This window comes from Girardinichthys multiradiatus, chromosome 5 (assembly GCF_021462225.1).
Source record: "Girardinichthys multiradiatus isolate DD_20200921_A chromosome 5, DD_fGirMul_XY1, whole genome shotgun sequence".
In the NCBI taxonomy this organism is placed as follows: Eukaryota; Metazoa; Chordata; class Actinopteri; order Cyprinodontiformes; family Goodeidae; genus Girardinichthys; species Girardinichthys multiradiatus.
The window spans coordinates 29,849,491-29,872,690 of record NC_061798.1 but is presented as its reverse complement, the minus strand read 5'-3'; the positions used below and the strand labels follow the sequence as shown (position 1 = coordinate 29,872,690).

The 23,200-nt window shown below is 40.2% G+C and overlaps 2 protein-coding genes and 1 long non-coding RNA gene across 5 annotated transcripts; 1 reads left to right on the top strand and 2 right to left on the bottom strand.

Annotated features, from left to right (window-relative positions):
- Window positions 1-13,663, bottom strand: pcyt2 (phosphate cytidylyltransferase 2, ethanolamine). The gene is made up of 12 exons (XM_047365651.1): window positions 13,386-13,663; window positions 9,090-9,178; window positions 8,782-8,943; window positions 8,356-8,507; window positions 8,233-8,274; window positions 6,340-6,478; window positions 3,342-3,424; window positions 3,012-3,089; window positions 2,584-2,649; window positions 1,461-1,526; window positions 1,110-1,198; window positions 1-1,016 (listed from the first exon to the last, which is right to left on the bottom strand). The coding sequence occupies exons 1-12, from the start codon at window positions 13,508-13,510 to the stop codon at window positions 896-898; spliced, it is 1,212 nt and encodes a 403-aa protein (XP_047221607.1). The 5' UTR covers window positions 13,511-13,663; the 3' UTR covers window positions 1-895.
- On the top strand, window positions 13,653-15,871 carry LOC124868413. Its single transcript, XR_007038322.1, has 2 exons — window positions 13,653-13,790; window positions 15,838-15,871. It is a non-coding gene; the product is annotated as an uncharacterized LOC124868413 (long non-coding RNA).
- Window positions 14,294-23,158, bottom strand: sirt7 (sirtuin 7). Of its 3 annotated transcripts, none has more exons than XM_047365648.1 (10): window positions 22,985-23,154; window positions 22,733-22,870; window positions 20,542-20,646; window positions 20,396-20,466; window positions 20,214-20,286; window positions 20,025-20,123; window positions 18,393-18,629; window positions 18,132-18,212; window positions 17,937-18,043; window positions 14,294-16,005 (listed from the first exon to the last, which is right to left on the bottom strand). In XM_047365648.1, the coding sequence occupies exons 1-10, from the start codon at window positions 23,087-23,089 to the stop codon at window positions 15,798-15,800; spliced, it is 1,224 nt and encodes a 407-aa protein (XP_047221604.1). In that variant the 5' UTR covers window positions 23,090-23,154; the 3' UTR covers window positions 14,294-15,797. The 3 variants fall into 3 exon arrangements, with proteins under 3 accessions (XP_047221604.1, XP_047221606.1, XP_047221605.1); XM_047365650.1 differs by having other exon boundaries at window positions 15,875-16,005; window positions 17,897-18,043; window positions 22,985-23,158; XM_047365649.1 differs by having other exon boundaries at window positions 15,894-16,000; window positions 22,985-23,158.
- Window positions 23,159-23,200: the final 42 nt, after the last annotated feature.

Here is a 23,200-nt window from a genome sequence, read left to right as displayed (position 1 = left end):
TTTTCATAGATTACCCATTTATTTCACAAAGTGAAACGCACACACAGAAAAAATAGTTAGAGGCGGAGAAAAGCACCACAATTAAGGTATCCATAGTTTTTAAGTTTAGATCTTAACACTTTGAGACCATTTAACGTTGACTGATCACATTAACAGAACTCTATAAAAATAGATGGGTATAAACATGAAAATCCTCTCTTGTTTTGGATTGTCTCATAAAAACGGAGGAAACTTCATTAATTTAATATGACAACTGCAGAGACAGAAGCGGTTTGAACGAACAGCCCTTAGAATAATTTATAGCTTCAGGATTGAGGCACTACGTTCCTTTAAAAACACACTCATCTATTCACCTCTGTCTGCACGCGCTCACTGACTCACATTCACACTAGGTGCAAATTCAGGTGGTTAAAATCCACAGATTAAATCTACAGACTATTATTTTATCAAAGTTATGCCTTCTTTTATACAATGAGGACAAAAACAAAGTTAGAACCAGAACTTAAAGGTTGTTAAAATACAGCAGGTTAAACATAACTGATGACACATTAAAACTCCTTTGTTTAAAAGTCTGACATTAACACTCAGTCAATAAGTTATGAATAAAATCCCAGACTCAACATCTTTCTCATGTAGTGTGTGGCTCAAATGAGAAAAACTAAACCTAACAGAGAGCAAAGTAAAGTTTTCTTCGGAGGAAATAGAGAAATAAAGGTATTAAGATGATTTTTCTTTGCTTGAAGACTCAGAGCGTGAACCGGATCTGAACAGAAACAAACTGGACAGATTTGGCTGAGGACAACATGGACTCTCGGTCAGGCTCTGCCGGGTTGTCTTTTTTTTAAACCTGAGTGTACCAGGACAAATAAACCAAATTAAAAACGGTCCAGGCGCATTAATGGGCTGTAGCTTCATCTTGCAGCACCTCCTGCTGCTGGTGTTCTCTCCTCTTCATGGCTTCGATCACTGCCATCTCTTTAGCTTCCTTTTTCTGGTTCCTGGCTTCAAACTGGAGCCTGGAAACCAAAGAAAATCATTCAAGAAAAACCAACTGAACAGCTGAAACTGTGCTGTGTTACTACAGCATTATTGTTAGTACAGCATGTCACCTGTTTTCAATTATCCTTTGGACGATGTCATCAGTGGTGAGATTGTTCCCACTGTCAATGGTCCTGAATATTCCCCTCCTCCGAGGTTCCTGAAGGAAGAACACACAACGTTCTGCATCAAACCAATCAAGAACAAACTAAATCTCTCATCATCCTGCCACAAGACAGAATTTTTAAAGGCCAACAAGAGACATGCACTAAAATATCACTGTGAACTATAATCTTACAGCGCCACCCTCAGTTAAACAATGGTAATATGTTTACCACTCAGACCTGACATAATCCTGGGTGTTAGCAGCTGCACAGATTTGATGTAATAACCATTTTTAAACACAGGAGTTTGGTACTCACAGCGTATGGGTCCGCACCGTCCTTATCTGGGAACACCTCTGTTTTGCCGTGACACACCAAATCCACCTACAAAGTAGCAGAAATGTACCTGAGTACCCCAACAATCCCAGAGTACAACTCTACGTACTTTTTACAGAGTTACATACGCAGTAAAAAAAAATGTTTCCTGTTGTAGTTCAGTTAGGATTAAAAAAAAAAATTCTTTTTGCCAAATTACAAAAAACTTTCTTCAAATTCAGAAGTTCACATGCCTTTCCTTAGTATTAGAACTACATTCGGAACTGTATTGGCCCGGTCACTAATTTGGCGGTATGCTTCGGGTCATTGTCCATTTGGAAGACTCATTTGTGCACAAGCTTTTCTTGCCTGCCTGATGTCTCGAGATGTTGCTTCGAAACTTCCACATATTGTTCTTTTCTCGTGATGCTATATATTTTTGAAGTGCACCAGTCCCTCCTGCATGGAATGCCCATGGTGTCTATGCGTGTGTTTAATGGTTGGAACAGATAAATGTGGGACCTTCAGGTGTCTGTAAATTGTACCGAAAGATAAACCAGATTTGCCAAATTCCAGGGTTCTTTTCCTGATATCTTGGATGATTTATTTTGATTTTCCCATGATGCCGCACAAGAAAGCAGTGTGTTTGAGGCGTGTGTTTTTCAGCATTATTTCAATGTCATATTTATGTAGGAATAATTATTATGCTGAAAATGAAGCATCCTTAAAGCTGCTCATGTTTTGGCATAAATGTGGGTGGAGGGTTGAATAAATTATTTTGATTTCCATCATTTCCACAGAGTAAACTTGCCTTTAACTACAGATTTTCTAGATACAAGTTGCCTGTTGGAATAAATAAAATTTGTATTTAGAGGTTCTACTATATGGAAAATAACAGAGATAATACAGGATGACAGTAAATCATCCACTGAAGCTTGACGCATCTCTCAGGTTTTCCTACAATCTCTCCTGTTTCCTTCCTGGGTTCTTTGACACTTACTGTTGTTTTTTAATTTTATTGTTGCTGGTGGGAGCAATTTGCACCTATCTTTGGGTCAGGCCGCTGTTATTCTCTTTAGCTGAACAGATAAGGTAGGTGTTAATTAACCCATTAAGAGAAACCCACCTTAAAATGATCCAGCAGGTCCTTGCCCACTGCATAAGGAGCACCAATCACCACCTCTGACACATACTGCACACAAACACAGGCAAACAATCAGAAGAAAAACTTAATCTTCTTTTTTCAAACAACTATGAACATTTTAACCACAAAGCAAAGCTTTGACATTTTGCACCTTGTCAAAAGGCCTTTATCAGAACCGAAGCCAGAGCACATTTTATGGTTTCACAGCAGAATTGTGTAATATTCATACAACGGATACTAACACACACACAATGCAGATGGTTAACAAAGAGTCATTGTTGTTGGCTAACAACTGACCAGCAGGAATGAAGGACCCAGTTCAGGCTGCATCACTGTGAACAGGGCGGGCAGAAATGCGACCCACCGTGCTCAGCATCAAGCAGTCTGTGTGTGTTTGAGTGGGAGCTCACCCGACAGGCGAGGACGCTCAGGGTTCTTTCATGGATGTTCATGATCGGGTAGTTCTTCCTCTTGTAGCGATTCACTTCCTGAACATGATGAAGAAGTCGATGAGTGGTTTTACATTTGTATCAACTAGATGTTTAGCCTTGACTGCTGCCAAAACAGCAGAGATAACAGCAGGTTTAAAACTATCTCACGATGCTGGACAACCAAATCTGAGCAGGAGAGGACAAGTGTCCAAGTCCAAACATAATCTTGAGCTAGTTGCGCTTTAACTTGTCTCAGATCCATTTACTGCAAAAACAAGTCATTAGAGATTGGTGAGGAATTCAGTGTACCTGATCAAAGTGCAGTCCAACAATAACATAGGGCTTATCTGCCTGCTTATAAACCATCTCCAGGAAGTCAACATGGCCGATGTCTGCAGAAGGTTTAAAGTCAAGGCAGCAACATGTCTACACTGGAGCCAGGAGGGAACTTAAAGCAGTGGAATCTCTTCCATCTTTTACAAATGTTTTGCAGCATTTTGTTATTTTTCTCTATCTCTGCAGCAGATTCACAAAGCAGATTGCTTAAAAGACGGCGAAGACAAGCGGAAATATACACCTATTCTTGAGTCAGCCCCTTGATATTCTCTTTAGCCACAAGCACATAAAAGGGACCAAAACTGATAATAAAAAAAAAAACATGTTTTACTTTTCTGTTATTTAAATGCAAAGGGTTGCTTTAGACTAACATTTCTAAGTGATGCTGCCGATTTTCAAAGACGCTACAAGGATGCATCCTTCTCTTGGAAATATAAAGTGAAGTACACATAGTACATAATATTGGTGTCGCCATGTCAGCATGCTTTCAATTGAGAAAAGTTTTTTGTGTTTAATTATTTCTGCCGTTAGATTATTTATGCAGTAATCAGATTGGGGGATGAGGCATGTTAGAAATAACACGTTCAATGTAGAGGGTATTAAGTCACATTTCTACTAAAATATAATGAGTGTAATGAAAACAGAAATATTGAACTTTCTCCCCAACATAGCTGCACGTCTTAGAGGTCTATGATGTGTAAAGTTGCTGGTTTACTTAAATGGACAGCAACTGCATCACAATCTGCATGGTTGGATGAACCACAGCTTGAAAGCAAAGCCATAACCTTCCAATTACTACGTTTATGTCTATTTATTAATTCAATCATCAAACAAAATGTATTTAAACTGAAAACCTTTATTTAAAATGTATTAATTAATTACAAAGCCTGTGATTATTAAATTATTTCCTAAATCTTGTCGCACCGCTATTATTCTCAGAAATATTAGACAGACCTCCGTAGAAACGAGAATGAGTTGTACCTTCTGTTACATCTCTGACCCGTGTTTCTTAAAACTAGCAGTGCAACAGGTCACTTTTTTCTCTTTTCACACACATTTTAGAATTACCACCAGCTTTCAGCAGACGGTACTTTTTTCAACTCAGTTTAAGTAATGCAAACAGTCCTGGTCGTTCAGAATGTGGCAAACATGGGCAGACCTTCCCTCATATACATGCATAATGCTTCATTTAAATGTGGGCGAACTACATCAGTACAGATATTGGCTATACAGGTCCTTCTCAAAATATTAGCATATTGTGATAAAGTTCATTATTTTCCATAATGTCATGATGAAATTTTAACATTCATATATTTTAGATTCATTGCACACTAACTGAAATATTTCAGGTCTTTTATTATCTTAATACGGATGATTTTGGCATACAGCTCATGAAAACCCAAAATTCCTATCTCACAAAATTAGCATATTTCATCCGACCAATAAAACAAAAGTGTTTTTAATACAAAAAACGTCAACCTTCAAATAATTATGTACAGTTATGCACTCAATACTTGGTCGGGAATCCTTTGGCAGAAATGACTGCTTCAATGCGGCGTGGCATGGAGGTAATCAGCCTGTGGCACTACTGAGGTCTTATGGAGGCCCAGGATGCTTCGATAGCGGCCTTTAGCTCATCCAGAGTGTTGGGTCTTGAGTCTCTCAACGTTCTCTTCACAATATCCCACAGATTCTCTATGGGGTTCAGGTCAGGAGAGTTGGCAGGCCAATTGAGCACAGTGATACCATGGTCAGTAAACCATTTACCAGTGGTTTTGGCACTGTGAGCAGGTGCCAGGTCGTGCTGAAAAATGAAATCTTCATTTCCATAAAGCTTTTCAGCAGATGGAAGCATGAAGTGCTCCAGAATCTCCTGATAGCTAGCTGCATTGACCCTGCCCTTGATAAAACACAGTGGACCAACACCAGCACCCCAGACCATCACTGACTGTGGGTACTTGACACTGGACTTCTGGCATTTTGGCATTTCCTTCTCCCCAGTCTTCCTCCAGACTCTGGCACTTTGATTTCCGAATGACATGCAGAATTTGCTTTCATCCGAAAAAAGTACTTTGGACAACTGAACAACAGTCCAGTGCTGCTTCTCTGTAGCCCAGGTCAGGCACTTCTGCCGCTGTTTCTGGTTCAAAAGTGGCTTGACCTGGGGAATGCAGCACCTGTAGCCCATTTCCTGCACACGCCTGTGCACGGTGGCTCTGGATGTTTCTACTCCAGACTCAGTCCACTGCTTCCGCAGGTCCCCCAAGGTCTGAAATCGTCCACAATCTTCCTCAGGGTCCGGTCACCTCTTCTCGTTGTGCAGCGTTTTCTGCCACACTTTTTCCTTCCCAGACTTCCCACTGAGGTGCCTTGATACAGCACTCTGGGAACAGCCTATTCGTTCAGAAATTTCTTTCTGTGTCTTACCCTCTTGCTTGAGGGTGTCAATAGTGGCCTTCTGGACAGCAGTCAGGTCGGCAGTCTTACCCACGATTGGAGTTTTGAGTGATGAACCAGGCTGGGAGTTTTAAAGGCCTCAGGAATCTTTTGCAGGTGTTTAGAGTTAACTCGTTGATTCAGATGATTAGGTTCATAGCTCGTTTAGAGACCCTTTTAATGATATGCTAATTTTGTGAGATAGGAATTTTGGGTTTTCATGAGCTGTATGCCAAAATAATCTGTATTAAGACAATAAAAGACCTGAAATATTTCAGTTAGTATGCAATGAATCTAAAATATATGAATGTTAAATTTTCATCATGACATTATGGAAAATAATGAACTTTATCACAATATGCTAATATTTTGAGAAGGACCTGTATACTCAGGAAACCTATTTCAGGAGCAGCTGTGCCTGTGCATCTTGTTACACAGTTAAAAGTATGTGTGAACTAACATTCATGTAGGTTTGTCACCTGCGAATACCTTCATAAATTGGCATGTCAGGGTTTTTTCATGTGATAAAGGATACGGAAAAGATCAAATGCTCCCGCCACATAAATGATGGTGTCTCCAGGCTGAGGCTCCTTTCCTGAAGCGAACTGGATGATCTTCTGGGACGTTTGTAGGAACTGAGACACCCCTGTCCAGGGACTGTGGACTGTAGCACCCTTGAAGGTAGCCGAATATGCAGAACTTAACAACAGTGACTCACTACTTTGATGTCTATATATCTATATATATATATAGATATATGTATATACAGGTCCTTCTCAAAATATTAGCATATTGTGATAAAGTTCATTATTTTCCATAATGTCATGATGAAAATTTAACATTCAAATATTTTAGATTCATTGCACACTAACTGAAATATTTAGGTCTTTTATTGTCTTAATACGGATGATTTTGGCATACAGCTCATGAAAACCCAAAATTCCTATCTCACAAAATTAGCATATCATTAAAAGGGTCTCTAAACGAGCTATGAACCTAATCATCTGAATCAACGAGTTAACTCTAAACACCTGCAAAAGATTCCTGAGGCCTTTAAAACTCCCAGCCTGGTTCATCACTCAAAACCCCAATCATGGGTAAGACTGCCGACCTGACTGCTGTCCAGAAGGCCACTATTGACACCCTCAAGCAAGAGGGTAAGACACAGAAAGAAATTTCTGAACGAATAGGCTGTTCCCAGAGTGCTGTATCAAGGCACCTCAGTGGGAAGTCTGTGGGAAGGAAAAAGTGTGGCAGAAAACGCTGCACAACGAGAAGAGGTGACCGGACCCTGAGGAAGATTGTGGAGAAGGGCCGATTCCAGACCTTGGGGGACCTGCGGAAGCAGTGGACTGAGTCTGGAGTAGAAACATCCAGAGCCACCGTGCACAGGCGTGTGCAGGAAATGGGCTACAGGTGCCGCATTCCCCAGGTCAAGCCTACTTTTGAACCAGAAACAGCGACAGAAGCGCCTGACCTGGGCTACAGAGAAGCAGCACTGGACTGTTGCTCAGTGGTCCAAAGTACTTTTTTTGGATGAAAGCAAATTCTGCATGTCATTCGGAAATCAAGGTGCCAGAGTCTGGAGGAAGACTGGGGAGAAGGAAATGCCAAAATGCCAGAAGTCCAGTGTCAAGTACCCACAGTCAGTGATGGTCTGGGTGCGTGTCAGCTGCTGGTGTTGGTCCACTGTGTTTTATCAAGGGCAGGGTCAATGCAGCTAGCTATCAGGAGATTTTGGAGCACTTCATGCTTCCATCTGCTGAAAAGCTTTATGGAGATGAAGATTTCATTTTTCAGCACGACCTGGCACCTGCTCACAGTGCCAAAACCACTGGTAAATGGTTTACTGACCATGGTATCACTGTGCTCAATTGGCCTGCCAACTCTCCTGACCTGAACCCCATAGAGAATCTGTGGGATATTGTGAAGAGAACGTTGAGAGACTCAAGACCCAACACTCTGGATGAGCTAAAGGCCGCTATCGAAGCATCCTGGGCCTCCGTAAGACCTCAGCAGTGCCACAGGCTGATTGCCTCCATGCCACGCCGCATTGAAGCAGTCATTTCTGCCAAAGGATTCCCAACCAAGTATTGACTGCATAACTGTACATGATTATTTGAAGGTTGACGTTTTTTGTATTAAAAACACTTTTGTTTTATTGGTCGGATGAAATATGCTAATTTTGTGAGATAGGAATTTTGGGTTTTCATGAGCTGTATGCCAAAATCATCCATATTAAGACAATAAAAGACCTGAAATATTTCAGTTAGTGTGCAATGAATCTAAAAGATATGAATGTTAAATTTTCATCATTACATTATGGAAAATAATGAACTTTATCACAATATGCTAATATTTTGAGAAGGACCTGTATCTATAGATATATAGATATATCTATATAACAAGAGAGAAATCATTAATTTACCCTTCCAAAGTTGTCAGTGTGCTGTTGGTAATTAGTGTTATCCTGCAGAGAGAAGTAAATCAGATCAAAAGCAAGATAAAAAGAGAAGTTGTCCACATGCTAAACACATGGGAGCAAACTTACCATGTTGCTGTGGTGGGCTTTGGTCATTAGAAGCATTCGTCCCACCAGGTCGGTGGTGGAAACACCCTGCGTCCGCTTGCACTCTCGGTATCGCCCAGCACGCTTCACCTCTGCATAAGTGTCCTTACCGTCGACTGTTAGTGTGATGTCATCTGATAGACATAATCAGAAGCTCAAACGTTGAGCAACCTTCCACCATATAATCTATAGTGCGTTACAAAAGGATCTACACCCTTGAACTTTCCACATTTATTCATGATACAACCACAAGCTTTAATGAGTTTTATCAGGATTTTACAGGACAAAGTAGTGTACATTTATGAAGCACAAGGAAAATGATACACAGGTTTTAAAATTGTAACAAAGAAAAATCTGCGCACATTATTCAGTTAGTAAAAAGTCATTATTATGATTTAGCTGCCTCACCTCCATGCACACAGAAGTCACAATTGTATTTATCCAGAGTTTCCAGGGTGGTGACGTAAGGTGCTCCCTCAACTATCTCATCCACCCACTTGATTGCTCGCACCATCTTGTAGCGTTCTTCCTGCGTAAAAACTGGAGGACCTTTGTGTTTGGAAATCTCCTCTTTGAAAAGAAATGCTTGGAGTCAGCTGCATATTCATGACATTTCAGTATCATGCATATATTACCTAAACATTCACCACAGCTTTAAACGAAAAGAAATTCTATCAATCAAAACATTAAAATGTGCATGGGGACATTGGTCTTACCGTCTGTGTGCACCCCCACAATGAGGTAATCTCCCATAGATTTAGCCTGCCGCAGCTGGTTGGAGTGACCATAGTGCACCATGTCGTAGCTGTAGAAACAAGACACCAACAGTATGAAGAAACAATAGCTTAAAGGGGGCAGCACTCAAGTCAAAAGCGATACATAAAATAACAACCCCCCAGAGGGAGTCTGCAACAACAGCACCCTGCTGCTGTGCTTTCTTCTTTATAGGCCACTATTATATTTTAAATGTCCTCCAAACAAAGCCATTCGGGGTCATCTAAACAGGGTCAATTTGGCCCCATCGGGTGTGGCTTTGCTAAATTAACTGGTGTATTTTTGAAAAAACAAATGAGTGCTGGTGAGTTCAAGTGATAAAGGTTACTGGCCACGGACATCCTGTCTGCCATCAGTGTGCCAGTGTTTCTTTGATTTTAGTCAATCAGTAACTGAGGAGATCAATGCTTTGCTGCACTGAACAAGAGATCTGACACGTTGGTACTCCTACAGGAAAAGTAAATATGAGAAGGACATTTATGAGTGAGCAGGCTAGATGTTGTGGACTTGTGATTTACATTGGATTAAAACATTGCATCTGCAGTGATCTGACAGATTTTGTGCTGCCCACCAAAACTATTTAAAAATATTTCAGATTAGTCCCCAGGACAGGCGGATAGAGGAGATAGACAATTTTTAGGGTGACCTTTTTTCTTTGAGGCAGTTAAGAAAGACAAAGTTAAATATTCTTAAAATGTAAATGTTGTTCCTAGTGTTATTAGACATCTTTTATGATTTCCAGTGACATTAAAAAGCAAAAGAGAAACTCTTAATATTTTGGATCTACATACTGCTCTTTTCCATTAAAATATTGAGTGTTAAGTTAAATTGTTTGTACTTTCAACTGATCGAAAGGTCTGGAGACCACTGGCATAAATGACCATGCACTTTCTTGCAGTTTACAGGGTTTATTTTGGTGTTATAATGAACATTTAGGCAACTGACGGGCTGCTGTTTACTTTGCCTCTTCACCAATTCGTACCTTTGAAGTTCTGGTGTTTCTGCAACCGAATCTTCTGCAACGAGTCATTTCATATCAAGCATATCGATTTGTACCTACTCTGGGGACATTTGTACCCGTTTTTGTTTCACCTCGAAAGATTTCAAGTACTTTTCTAAGGTCTGCTCAAAGTCTACAGAAAGGAAATCTGTTTATATGACTTTAATAATTAGTATTTAGAAGCAGATGTTCACTCAGGCTGGGGGTTATGTTCAGTGCTCATAATCTGTCATGTTATATAAGAGTTGAAAAAATGGACATGAGGTACAATAAAAAAATTTCTGAAAATAAATAAATCACACAGATAGAAAATGTAAACACGATCTGTTATACAAGAGATTTTATTTTATTTTTTTTAGGATTGATAACTTCCATAATTCTTTGAAATAAGTCACATACAGAGCAAATAAATGAGTAAGCAACTGCTATGTACATGAATATGTTTGTTTATGGGTATGGGATGGTTGGGATAAAATGACAACATGTGGGTACATAGTGGGGGCATGAATTGGTGAAGGGATGGTCAACATGACATCATCCTCCCTTAAGACTAACAACATTTGCTATCGTATTTTGCTGTTTTTCCTCTGACCACTGAGGGAGAACATTTGTTTGAGTAAACGAAAGACTGATCTGTTGGCCAGCTGAAATTTTCCCCAGACGCTGCTAGAACCTATGGAGGGACGAGTGAGCAAAACATAGAATAAAATTCCTCGCTTCAGCTTCCTTTCCAGTGTCCTTGTTCCAGTTGTGTTACATATGATGCATCTCGATGCAGGTCAGCTTTAATGTCTCAAAACGTGTATATACAGGTCCTTCTCAAAAAATTAGCATATTGTGATAAAGTTCATTATTTTCCATAATGTCATGATGAAAATTTAACATTCATATATTTTAGATTCATTGCACACTAACTGAAATATTTCAGGTCTTTTATTGTCTTAATACGGATGATTTTGGCATACAGCTCATGAAAACCCAAAATTCCTATCTCACAAAATTAGCATATCATTAAAAGGGTCTCTAAACGAGCTATGAACCTAATCATCTGAATCAACGAGTTAACTCTAAACACCTGCAAAAGATTCCTGAGGCCTTTAAAACTCCCAGCCTGGTTTATCACTCAAAACCTCAATCATGGGTAAGACTGCCGACCTGACTGCTGTCCAGAAGGCCACTATTGACACCCTCAAGCAAGAGGGTGAGACACAGAAAGACATTTCTGAACAAATAGGCTGTTCCCAGAGTGCTGTATCAAGGCACCTCAGTGGGAAGTCTGTGGGAAGGAAAAAGTGTGGCAGAAAACGCTGCACAACGAGAAGAGGTGACCGGACCCTGAGGAAGATTGTGGAGAAGGGCCGATTCCAGACCTTGGGGGACCTGCAGAAGCAGTGGACTGAGTCTGGAGTAGAAACATCCAGAGCCACCGTGCACAGGCGTGTGCAGGAAATGGGCTACAGGTGCCGCATTCCCCAGACCTGGGCTACAGAGAAGCAGCACTGGACTGTTGCTCAGTGGTCCAAAGTACTTTTTTCGGATGAAAGCAAATTCTGCATGTCATTCGGAAATCAAGGTGCCAGAGTCTGGAGGAAGACTGGGGAGAAGGAAATGCCAAAATGCTAGAAGTCCAGTGTCAAGTACCCACAGTCAGTGATGGTCTGGGGTGCCGTGTCAGCTGCTGGTGTTGGTCCACTGTGTTTTATCAAGGGCAGGGTCAATGCAGCTAGCTATCAGGAGACTTTGGAGCACTTCATGCTTCCATCTGCTGAAAAGCTTTATGGAGATGAAGATTTCATTTTTCAGCACGACCTGGCACCTGCTCACAGTGCCAAAACCACTGGTAAATGGTTTACTGACCATGGTATAACTGTGCTCAATTGGCCTGCCAACTCTCCTGACCTGAACCCCATAGAGAATCTGTGGGATATTGTGAAGAGAACGTTGAGAGACTCAAGACCCAACACTCTGGATGAGCTAAAGGCCGCTATCGAAGCATCCTGGGCCTCCATAAGACCTCAGCAGTGCCACAGGCTGATTGCCTCCATGCCACGCCGCATTGAAGCAGTCATTTCTGCAAAAGGATTCCCGACCAAGTATTGAGTGCATAACTGTACATGATTATTTGAAGGTTGAAGTTTTTTGTATTAAAAACACTTTTCTTTTATTGGTCGGATGAAATATGCTAATTTTGTGAGATAGGAATTTTGGGTTTTCATGAGCTGTATGCCAAAATCATCCGTATTAAGACAATAAAAGACCTGAAATATTTCAGTTAGTGTGCAATGAATCTAAAATATATGAATGTTAAATTTTCATCATTATATTATAGAAAATTATGAACTTTATCACAATATGCTAATTATTTGAGAAGGACCTGTATAACCCCAACATGAAATGGACCGTGCAAAATTCAATATCAGTAAAACACACCTCCTTGCGCTGCACATAGGACCACAACAGATACAAACATCTGCAACATAAAGTCAGTTTTCTGATCTGCAGCAGTCATATGCTGCAGAAATCATGATCTGACCCTAATATCATAGCTCAATGAGTGTTACAGAACACCTGAAAGTTTCACCAAACAGCTCCGACCTGACAAAGTTTTTAAATGCACTAAAGCAATAAGAGTTTTATTTACTTTTCAGCATTATTTATGCCATTAAAATATGACAGAGAGAGAAAACAATATTGTTTCCCCCCCAGCCACGGAAGGCAGGACTTAATATGCAAGTTAAACGAGAATAATAATTTGATCGGACAGACTTTGTGGATCAGCTGTCAAACACTTGTTTATAGCCAGAATGCCTGGGAAACAGCTGACTTAACACAAACACTGTGCTTATAAATCAAGATATGATTTATAAGCACAGGGGGTGAGATTAGACCTAACCCCGGGTCAAAACAGTGCATGCAGGAGCAGGAGTTTATGAACCACGTCTAAATCATTAACGCTATTGCTTATATTTAATTTATAAAAGAGAATCTCATTGCACGGTATTAATAAATCTCACGATTAAACCTCTATTAATATGCAAAATGTTAACTACTAAAAGGTATTTTCATCTAACGGTTAAACGCGTGTCATTAACTGCTAAGTAGCATGCTAACAGTAGCATGCTAGTCAGCTGAGCGGTGATCCCTGCAGGGGTTTTCCACTGGAACAGCTTCTACCCTGACAAGCTTACCGCTGCCTGTAAGACACAGTTACCAAAAATAAACAGAGACTCGGACTCACCATCCATCGCACCACAGCCGGACAACCTTCTTCCTCTTCTCCGGGCTACAGGCGGAGGCACCCGGTTTCCTGCAGCCGGCGTCTTCGCCCTGGTCCTCGGTAACGTGGTGTCCGTTTTTGATCATCTCCACTGGGTTTACAGAGAGGACGAGTCAACGTCTCAGAGCCGCTGAATCTGTGCTGAAAGAATTAAAAACAAGTCTTCAACAGGTCGACTCGGCTCCTGGTGATCGGACTGAATGTCACTGAACAGCGGCCAACGCCTCCGATTGCGTCACACCGATCGGATGTTCTCCCGATGACGTATTGATTGCATAATTAATCCGTAGGAGATTTAAAGAAACAGTAACCGAATTCAAGCTATTGTTGACATGAAGACAGCCTGTTTTAACACGCAGCCACGAAGTAAGTACCAGGTTCAAAAACAATCTAAAGTTTACCTCAAATATTAATTCTTTTTTTCTACCACGTCTGTATAATTAAACCCAACTACGGAAGCCAATTTACCAATGCAACAAAAATGCATTAATTATAATTTTGCCACAAACCCCTTTTAATAAAGACATAATTGGCAACATACAAAGTGATTTCCCCCGATAGCGACCAATCTAGACAAAAGGAAATTTTCAGCAATCAAGACATCAAAGATAACATTTGTATTAAAATTATGTTTCAAGCTCTCTGCCGATGAAATTGCTTGATGGGAATTGGCAGCACATAGCATAATACATCTTAAAATCTTTAAAGGAAAAAAATAAAGGAGTAATGTTACCATTTAAAAGCAACATTGGGTACGTATTTCAGATATTTGTACTATCCTGGTATCTTCTATCGATACCAACAAGTACATTCTGTCCATCTAGCAGAAGCCAGGGTTATATTTAGAAAACAACTCATGAGGACTCAAATGAGCAACAAAAGCTTTTAATATGGTGGCTTTCCTTAAGCATCTGAATATCCTCTCCAGCAAGAGAAAAAACAAAGTAGTTTAACACCAGGTAATAGCAATAAACCATCTTAACATTGAATTCTGATACACACACAGTTCATATCTTTGTGATGTTCCACATGTTACTGTTCGTACTTCACAATAATGTGATCCAATTAAACCTCTTAGCATTACAATGTCGAGAAAAAAAACAAAAAAACATTTCATCTAACAGTAGCACCTCTAGTATTATTCAACTAGTGAAAGCATGAGGAAGTACAGTAATGACTTCTTCGATTACTTTTTTTGTCTTATAACAAAAGCTTTACAAAATGCACCAAGAGAAAACCAAATGAGTCTTCGCATCTTCCTGAGATAAAATAATCAATCTAATTGTTTCTAACCAAACAAAACGTAAAGTTATATAACATAAGAAGCAACCAACATGCGTGTAAAATTTGAATATCTTCCACTATTACATCTCAGTAAACAAATGAAGAAAATTGTAAAACAACCTTTGTAAAGTAAAAGGCTCCAGAACTTAGTCAACTAACACGATGGTTGGTTACAGAGTGGCTGCCAAGTTTAGGGAAATCATGTAAGTAAACCATAACCCCCTTCAAAACAAACACACAAATCAGTCATGCAAAAAATAAAATGCAGTTCAGGTAAATATGCGACTTTTAGAAAAAAAAAAAAAAGAGTAAGAAAAATATATTTTACATGAAAATTAATTAACTGTTAAAACTCAAATTTTCTGCTGCTTGGCTTCCTCTGAAACATTCGACTGTTGAACAAAAAAGCCTCAAGTTTACATTTTCTAATAGTTTTCCATAATACTTAGGTAATTTATTCTTCACATATCAGTACTGGAAGGAAAATAACTTGCATTTAGTCAATCTCCAATCAGCAGGTAACATTAAATCAAATTATTTCCACAATGGCTTGGAGAAAAAATTCAAGCGTGGTGTTGTAGATACATATGGAGTATACAGATGAGCCAAAAGTGCAGGAGTATTTTTCAAACTATCCACACAGACTACATTAAGATCCTGTGCCTTAACCTGAAAGGCTTTTTCTTCTGTCTCTTTTTAAGACTTTAAGGAGAGTTTTTACCAACATTTTTCTTTAAAGTAATTTCCCAGCTTAGTAATTCCACAGCAGCTGAAGTGCGTTAAACGTAGCTCTTATTAATCCAGATCTGGTAGCTGCCATAATAAAAGGTCGTATAAAAATACAACCACCGCACGACAGGAGCTACTTTTAAATCCCGCTGTTAATACAGAATAAACGTAGAACAAACTGACAGTGCAAAGAGCTTTCTGTAAATGCCCTCACTCATACACATGCTGCATGTGTATAGTTATTTCAATACAGGTAGCAACAGCATATTAAAGCTGGAGTCTGTCCTCTTCATTGGCACAGGAGTATAAATCACTAGTAGCACCTGACTGCACTTCACCATCTCCAGGACGTTCCCTCAGTTATGCAGCTCTTTTCTTTTTCCTCCTGCCTTTGCTGTAGCCTCGACCGAACCAGCCACCCTGCAAGGATGAGGTTTCCTCCGACGACTGTTCGTTCTCGGCTGAGGAGCCCTCCTGTCCGTCAGCGGCAGCTAGGACCTCACGAGTATGGCTTTGGATCTCCTCTGGGCAAAGAGGCGTAGCTAGATTGAAGATGGGGTCGTCTGCTCTGAGGAGACAATTTAAACGAAGAAAAGCAGCATGCTTAAGTATTCATATCCCTTGAACTGTTCCAGGTTTTGACATGTTTCACTTTGTTTTATTTGGGTTTGATCTGAAAGAGCAACACAAAGCAGCACGTAATTGTGAAGTTGAAGGAAAATTATACGCTGTGGCCAAACGTTGTTACAATTATAAAATTAGAAACGTGTGGCATGCATTTGTGTTCAGCCCTATTTACTCTGATATTAATTACTAAATTAATTCTAGTGCAATCCTTTCTCCTAATACGTAATTTAATATCAGTATACAGTCACATTCAATACATTAGAATATTAATGTAAGTTCATTGATTTCAGTAACTCAGTGTGTGTGTAATTATATAACTTAATTACACACAGACTGATGCTTTAAAGCCTTTATTTCTGTTAATTATGATAATTTTCCACTTACAGCTAATGAAAACATGACAATTAAGATTAAAACAAAATTTGTATTACAGAAATGTGTGGTTGATGAAAAGTATGCTTAGAATCTGCCTAAAGGTCTTCTTTTCAAAAATAGCCTTTAAACTGACAAACAAGCCAGATCAGAACACATTCTATCTCTAATTTATTCAATATAAGTAGTAAATCCAGCTGTTCTGTAAAGCTGTTCTTTGTTAGAGAACAATCAGCATCATGAAGACCAAGGAACACAGCAGACAGGTCAGGGAGGAGGTCGGAGTGCAGTTTAAAGCGGGCGTAGATTATAAAACAATAGTCCATGCTTTGAACATCTCACAGAGACACATCCTCCAACAATGTAACAAGTATGGCACAAGTGCACACCAACCAAGTGACTCTGGAGGAACTGCAGAGATTCATGGCTCAAGCAGACTAACCTGTTGACAGGACAACTATTAGAAGGCACGAAGAAACTATTGAAACAAAGAAATCCAGTCTGCAGGTTGCCACAAGCCATGTAGGGGACACAGCAATCACGTTGAAGAAGGAGCTCTGGTCAGATGAGACCAAATTTGAACTTTTTGAACATGCAAAACATTATACATGCTAGTAGTGCACATCCACTGGAAAACAAAACTTTTATCAAGACAAGGTGGTGACTTCATCATGCTGTGAGGATGATTTTCTTCAGCAGGAACAGGGAAGCTGGTCAGAGGTGATGAGAAGATGGATGAAGCTAAATGCAAGACAATACTGCAAGAAAACCTGTTAGAGGCTACAAACAACTTTGGGACTGGGATGAAGGTTCATCTTCCAGACCGAGAAGAACCCTAAACATCCAGCCAGAGCTGCAATAGAACGGCTTAGATCATATTATAGTTAGAAGTCCAGACCTAAATCCAATTAAAATAAATCTGGTACAAAAAGTTAATATTCTCATACGGTCTCCATCCAATCTGACTGACATTGAGCCGTTTTGCAAAGAAAAATGCAGAGTTATCAGTCTCTAGGTGTGCAAAACTGATAGAAACATTCCCTAAAAGCCCTGCAGCAAAGGATTGATCAAAGGGTTTGAATATAAACCACATCACACTTTCAGATGTTTGTAGCAAAAACTGGCAATCATGTATAATTATCCTTCTACTTCATATTTATAAACTATGTTGTGTTACAACAGCATAAAACCACATTAAGGTTTGTGGGGTGTAAGGAGAACAAGTTCAAGGGGTATGAATACTTTTACAAGGCACTGACTGTATGAGTATGTGTTGAACAAAGACGAGTTATTGCATTTTATGTCACCATGACTCTTTTCAGCACTGTATGCGATTACTAGCATCTTTGACAGAAACATCCCGGAACATTTTCTACAAGAAAGGCCAGCTAGTGAATTTCCTAATATTACCAGCTAAATGGAGCATTGTTTGCAACTCTGTGACTTCACACAATCCATACCTGCTGTATTTAGGGATCTGAATGCCCAGCTCTTCCATACCTGCTGTATTTAGGGATCTGAATGCCCAGCTCTTCCATGAGGAGACTCATGACATTGTCACACTTGCCGTGAATCTTCAGCACAGCCAGGTCATCTTTTGGAGTCCACTAAAACAGAAGCAGAACCATAACGTCTGACACACAGCATCAAGACATTTATGTTCTAAAGCACACAAAATGATCGGATCAATTGTACCTGGAGATTTACAATGTAGAGTTTGGGCCTTTTGTTTGCAGGTCTGTTCATAGACCACAAACAAGCGTATTTCTTCAGCACCTGTTGGAAGAAAGCACAAAGCCAATGAGTGAAATTAGTAAAGATACTGCAGCTGGATTTCTTAGAGGAAGGAAGTTTAAGCAGTAAATAGAAAACTGTAAGTTTAGTGGTCCTAACAAAGTATAACTAAGGTAAGTATCATTTCAGAGCAGAATGCTGCCATCTCATTGTGCGACCCGCCTTCAGACTGGAGCCCAAGCAGAGTATGATGTCGGCCTCCTTGGCAGCCTCTGCTGCTCCCTTCCAGTTTAGAGGTTGTTCCAGGGTTCCACGTTCCCCAAAGTGCACTATCGTGTCTCTCAGCTCACTGCCACAGTGGCTGCATCTGCGCCCTGTCCCATGGCGGTGCAGCGACGTCCGCTCCGTCACGTCAAATAAACGCAAAAACTCCCTCGCAGGAGAACAGGCAGTGCACACCTGTAAATAGAGGAAGTTATGAAGTTATCAAGCTGTATGAGGTAGATCTGCAGTCAGGGCTGTTGGTAGCCTTTACTTAGAAAGTGTAAAGAACATTAAAACCACATGTTGTTCATGACCCAGCATCATATCATCTAGATCAGATTACTGAGGCTGCATTTAGCAGTGCTAACTGTATATAGCAACATTCTGTGGGTTGTGTGAATGCCAATGTGTCTGGCACAAAAACTCTATTTATAACCTGTAATCTGTGAAAGCTGCTGAATTTTATTTCTAAAACGCAATGAGAACATTTTGATACTACCTGCCACCAGTTAAATAATATCTGGTAAAAAATTGATTGGATTACAGAGCAGAAAACAAGCACTAAGCGATCAAGATCGTTCTAAAGATTTTTTTCATGCCAGAAGTGTGAAATGATAAACTCATAGTTGTTTACCTAGAAACTCAACACAAATATGGATAATCAACTGTCTCATTACCACACTGCTCACTTCTCACAGACCCATTGCTTCCTCTATAACTCCACATTCCCTTTTTTTAAAACATATTAAGTAATTGTTTTCTTTCCTGTCGGAAAGTTTATTTTGTGTTTGCAGTGTGCAACAGTCAGTAAGTCAGTAAGACAAAAACAAAAACACTGATTGGTAAAATGGTAAAATCAAGGTGTGATGCAGCAAATCAAAGATACATAATCTAATTTATATTCAATTTTTGTTCTATACAAAACTGAAGAAGAGAAAAGTCTGGAAAATCCAATTTTCCAGACAGTTTCAAACTGTCAGGCATAAAAATATCAAACCTTTTCAAGACTGCATCTAAAACCCTGAAAATAACTAAAACATCCAGAAAGAGGATTGCAACCATAACAACAGCTATATGCTTTAAGCTTGGACACATCAAGACAATGATCCCAACACATGTTTAAACTGGGTTTCAAATGGATACAACGGGCAGATTTTAAGGTCCTGGAAAAGGTCAACCCTAAAGAAAAGTTAGGCCCAATTCTGAAATGTAAAAGGTGCACACAACCTAATAAATAAACTAAATTAACAATTTCTGATAAGAGGAGTGGTCAAATATCCAGCCAGAAGCTTTTTGATGGCTATAAAAAGCAGGGTGTCTCTATAATTTTAACCAAGTTAGGAAAAAAGTATCAAGTGATCAAGTTGTGTGATCGTTCCAACACTGAAAAACAGCAGGTCAAAATCATTCAATTATAGGTTTATTTAAACCTCTCATCCAGCTGGACTCCTGCAATAATCCAGTATAAAACAATGAGTGAAAATATTCACTTCTTTAGCAGTAGAATAAAGAACTGAAGACATGGTCTGACAATATCCTGAATTACTGGAAAGTGGAGACAAAAAACGAAGCAAGGATGGGTAATGTTACCTCGATGAACATGTTTCCATGGAGCTCAGACAGGGCTTCTCTAGGCAGACCGCTGCGCAGGTGAAGCCCATCACAGTTCTGAGAAACGACGTGTTTCACCTGGATCGGAAAAACACACAGAACACATTGAGATGTTACTGGAACAAAGTCAGCAATCACTACACGCCATCTGTCTGGGTTTTAACATACAAGCTTCTCCTTATGCAGCATCCTGATACACATGTGTGTGACGGTCGGCTCGGCTTTACTCAAGTCTGAAGAGCTGTGAGAAGAAACAAAAACAAGAGAGAGCATTAAACGCAGAATATTTCTATTAAAAAAAAAGGGGGGGGGGGGGGGGCTTTCAGTTTCCGTCAGCAGATACAACTCACCCTATGGTTAGGCCCCTCTGCAGCTGCGTCCACACCCCATTAGGACCTCTGTAGTCTGGGATGGAGGCTGCCTAAAAGAAGAGCCTTCATCAGTTCTGTGAAACGTTTAAAAAACAAGGAAACAGAAGAAGAAAGGTCCAGCGTACCGTACTGATTCCAGCTCCAGTGTAAACCACCAGGTGATTGGCTTGCTGAACTGCTGCAGCCAGCTGCTTGACTTTACTTTTTAACTCATCGGCGGCGTCATATACCTGCAATCAGCTCATGAAGGTAAATACGCTACACACATCTTAAAAACCAGGCACCAAACAGAGCACATATCCACATAGAAACAAAACAGCATGATTTCATCATCATCAGGGCATTGTTCAATTTATTTTTAAACATTGTCTGTGATATTGACACATTATTTGTTAAAATGAGGCTTCAGATGTCTGACGTTTTTTGATATAATGTGCTACATCTATACACTGTTGTGATTTCCTTTCCTCCAAGGTAAGAGGCTTCGCGATGTGATCACAGTGGGTTTTCTGAGACATGGAGGAGAAATCCAGGCACGTTTTTATCAGATCTAACATCTGTCGGCGTGACAGATGATGTGCTCACAGCGAACTCTTCTTTCAAGTATTTTATAGCCCTTATAAATGTAATATATAGTTTTTATGTAGGGCTAAACCAATTAATCAGATTAATTGATTATTGAAATAATCGTCAACTAATTTAATAATTGTTATAAACTGGAGTATACAGGCTCTAAAACATGCCATTTGCTGAAAGAACAACTCAGCCAGAGCAATAATTAGGCAAACATTTTACAAAATATATATTTTGCATTTAAGTGGAAACAATTGTCTGTAAATATGCTCTATGCAGAACTCCTCAAGTGGCAAAGTTTTAGCCAGTCCTGGTTTAAATTATGTAAAAAATCTTCTATTTAGCACTTAGGCGATCGATAAGTCCAAAAAATAGTCGACAGATTATTCGATAAGCAAAATAATCATTAGTTGCAGTCCTATTTTTATTTAAGTTGTTTTTGTTTACATTCACCGTATCTCTCTATAAAGTGTTTCATTCTGGAGTTTTGTTGTTAGGACTTACACTCAACAAGGCTGGAATAACTAACAACGTTCACATGGATACGAAGGCCTGCGTGAAAGGAAATTAGATCATGAAGGATTTCAACTTGTAAACAATCTACCAAAGCAGATATCATGACATCATCTTAAAGGGACATTCTGTCCACTGCGGTTCGACACTAGTGCAAACTCATCTGTTTGTTCACCCTTTTCCATAGCTTAGCAAACTACCTTTTAGGTTGCCAGCATGCGCCTCGCTTTACTTGTTTACCTTTTCAAGGAGCTGAAGATGCCATCATACACCTGCTTCAACAAATCCACTGTCATCTGGACAAAGCCAGCAGCACTGTGAGGATCATCTTTGATTTCTCCAGTGCATTTAATACAATTTAACCTGATATGTTTTGTAATAAACTCCAGAAGACTCAGGTGGAGGCCTCAACAATCTCCTGGATCAAAGACTACTTGACAAACAGACCACAGTTTGTGAGACTGAAGGGTTGTGAGTCTAACCAGGTAGTCAGCAGCACAGGAGCACCACAGGGGACTGTACTCTCACCATTCCTTTTCACTCTGTACACCTCCGACCTCCAGTACAAGACAGACTCCTGTCATCTGCAGAAATACGCGGATGATTCTGCAGCCGTGGGGTGGATCAGAGATGGACAAGAAGCTGAGTACAGGGAGCGGGTGGACCGATCTATTTTTGCAATAAAACTGGCAAGTTTATCTATCAGTAAATGCATTAATTAATCAGATGGTCTCAGATACACTTTGGAGTCTAGTTAAAGTCAGATAAAAGGTGATTTTATCTGACTTTAAAGTGATGGCTAGGACAATGTCCAGCTGAGAAGCCCCGGGCCCTGCCATCCATGCGGGTTTTAGTTTAACACACACCCTGAGCATCATTGCAGACCATGCACACTCTCTGTAGAAATGCTATAGCAATCCAACATCTGTGGCATGTGCTGGACAAACAAGTCCGATCCATGGAGGTCCAACCTCACCACTTTCAGGACTTAAAGGATCTGCTGCCAATATCTTGGTTACACCACAGTACGCCTTCAGGGGTCTGTTTGGTAGCAAAAAGTGAACAAACACCATATAAATCAAGAAGCCATAAATATATGCCTGACTTGTGTGGATTTTCTCCAAGTCACAGAAAAATGACTATTTCCTCATTTTTATTTTTTAACTGGTCTCCTGGGTACTGGCTGTACCTTCTGCAGAGCGCCTCAAATAATTGTTCCTGGTCTCTCACCTCCTCCTGCTTCCTCTTCAGGACATTTCTACGGATTTGCCTCCTGCAGAGCTCATCCACAGCCTCTCTGTGTAGCAGCAGCGCTGCGGCCTCTTCCTCCGACCGCTCAGCTTCAGGTTTCTTCAGAACCCGTCCAACCTGCGGAACAACAGAGAACCGCCTCGGATTTACAGGCGAGGAAACCACCGATTTAAAACTCCAACTGCTAGATTAGCGACTCGATCTAACCGCGCTCTTTAAATGCCGTCTTACCAGTGTGAAAACCTTCCTCTCTCTTTCACGTTGCAATATTTTGGCTTTTTCCAACGCTTTCCTCTCCGCCCGGGAAGAATTCCCGGTGTCCGGCTCCTCTTCCATCCCGACTCCGGTTAGCTGGGGACAAGCTAATCTATTCAAAACAATGTGAAAGAGAGTGGAGGCGGACGTTAGAGTCGGCCAACAGCGACCCCTGCTGCTGGGAGTGTGCAA

Excerpts from the sequence above, each read along its gene's own strand:
- sirt7 (XM_047365648.1), bottom strand. The coding sequence starts at position 23,089 with ATGGAAGAGGAGCCGGACACCGGGAATTCTTCCCGGGCGGAGAGGAAA. Across the intron at positions 22,871-22,984 it reads AGAGGAAGGTTTTCACACTG|GTTGGACGGGTTCTGAAGAA; the intron begins GTAAGACGGCAT and ends GTTGTTCCGCAG. Across the intron at positions 20,287-20,395 it reads CAGAGGGGCCTAACCATAGG|CTCTTCAGACTTGAGTAAAG; the intron begins GTGAGTTGTATC and ends TTCTTCTCACAG.
- pcyt2 (XM_047365651.1), bottom strand. The coding sequence starts at position 13,510 with ATGATCAAAAACGGACACCACGTTACCGAGGACCAGGGCGAAGACGCC. Across the intron at positions 3,425-6,339 it reads GGGAGCATTTGATCTTTTCC|ACATCGGCCATGTTGACTTC; the intron begins GTATCCTTTATC and ends AACCTTCTGCAG. Across the intron at positions 2,650-3,011 it reads TGAGCGTCCTCGCCTGTCGG|TATGTGTCAGAGGTGGTGAT; the intron begins GTGAGCTCCCAC and ends GTTTGTGTGCAG.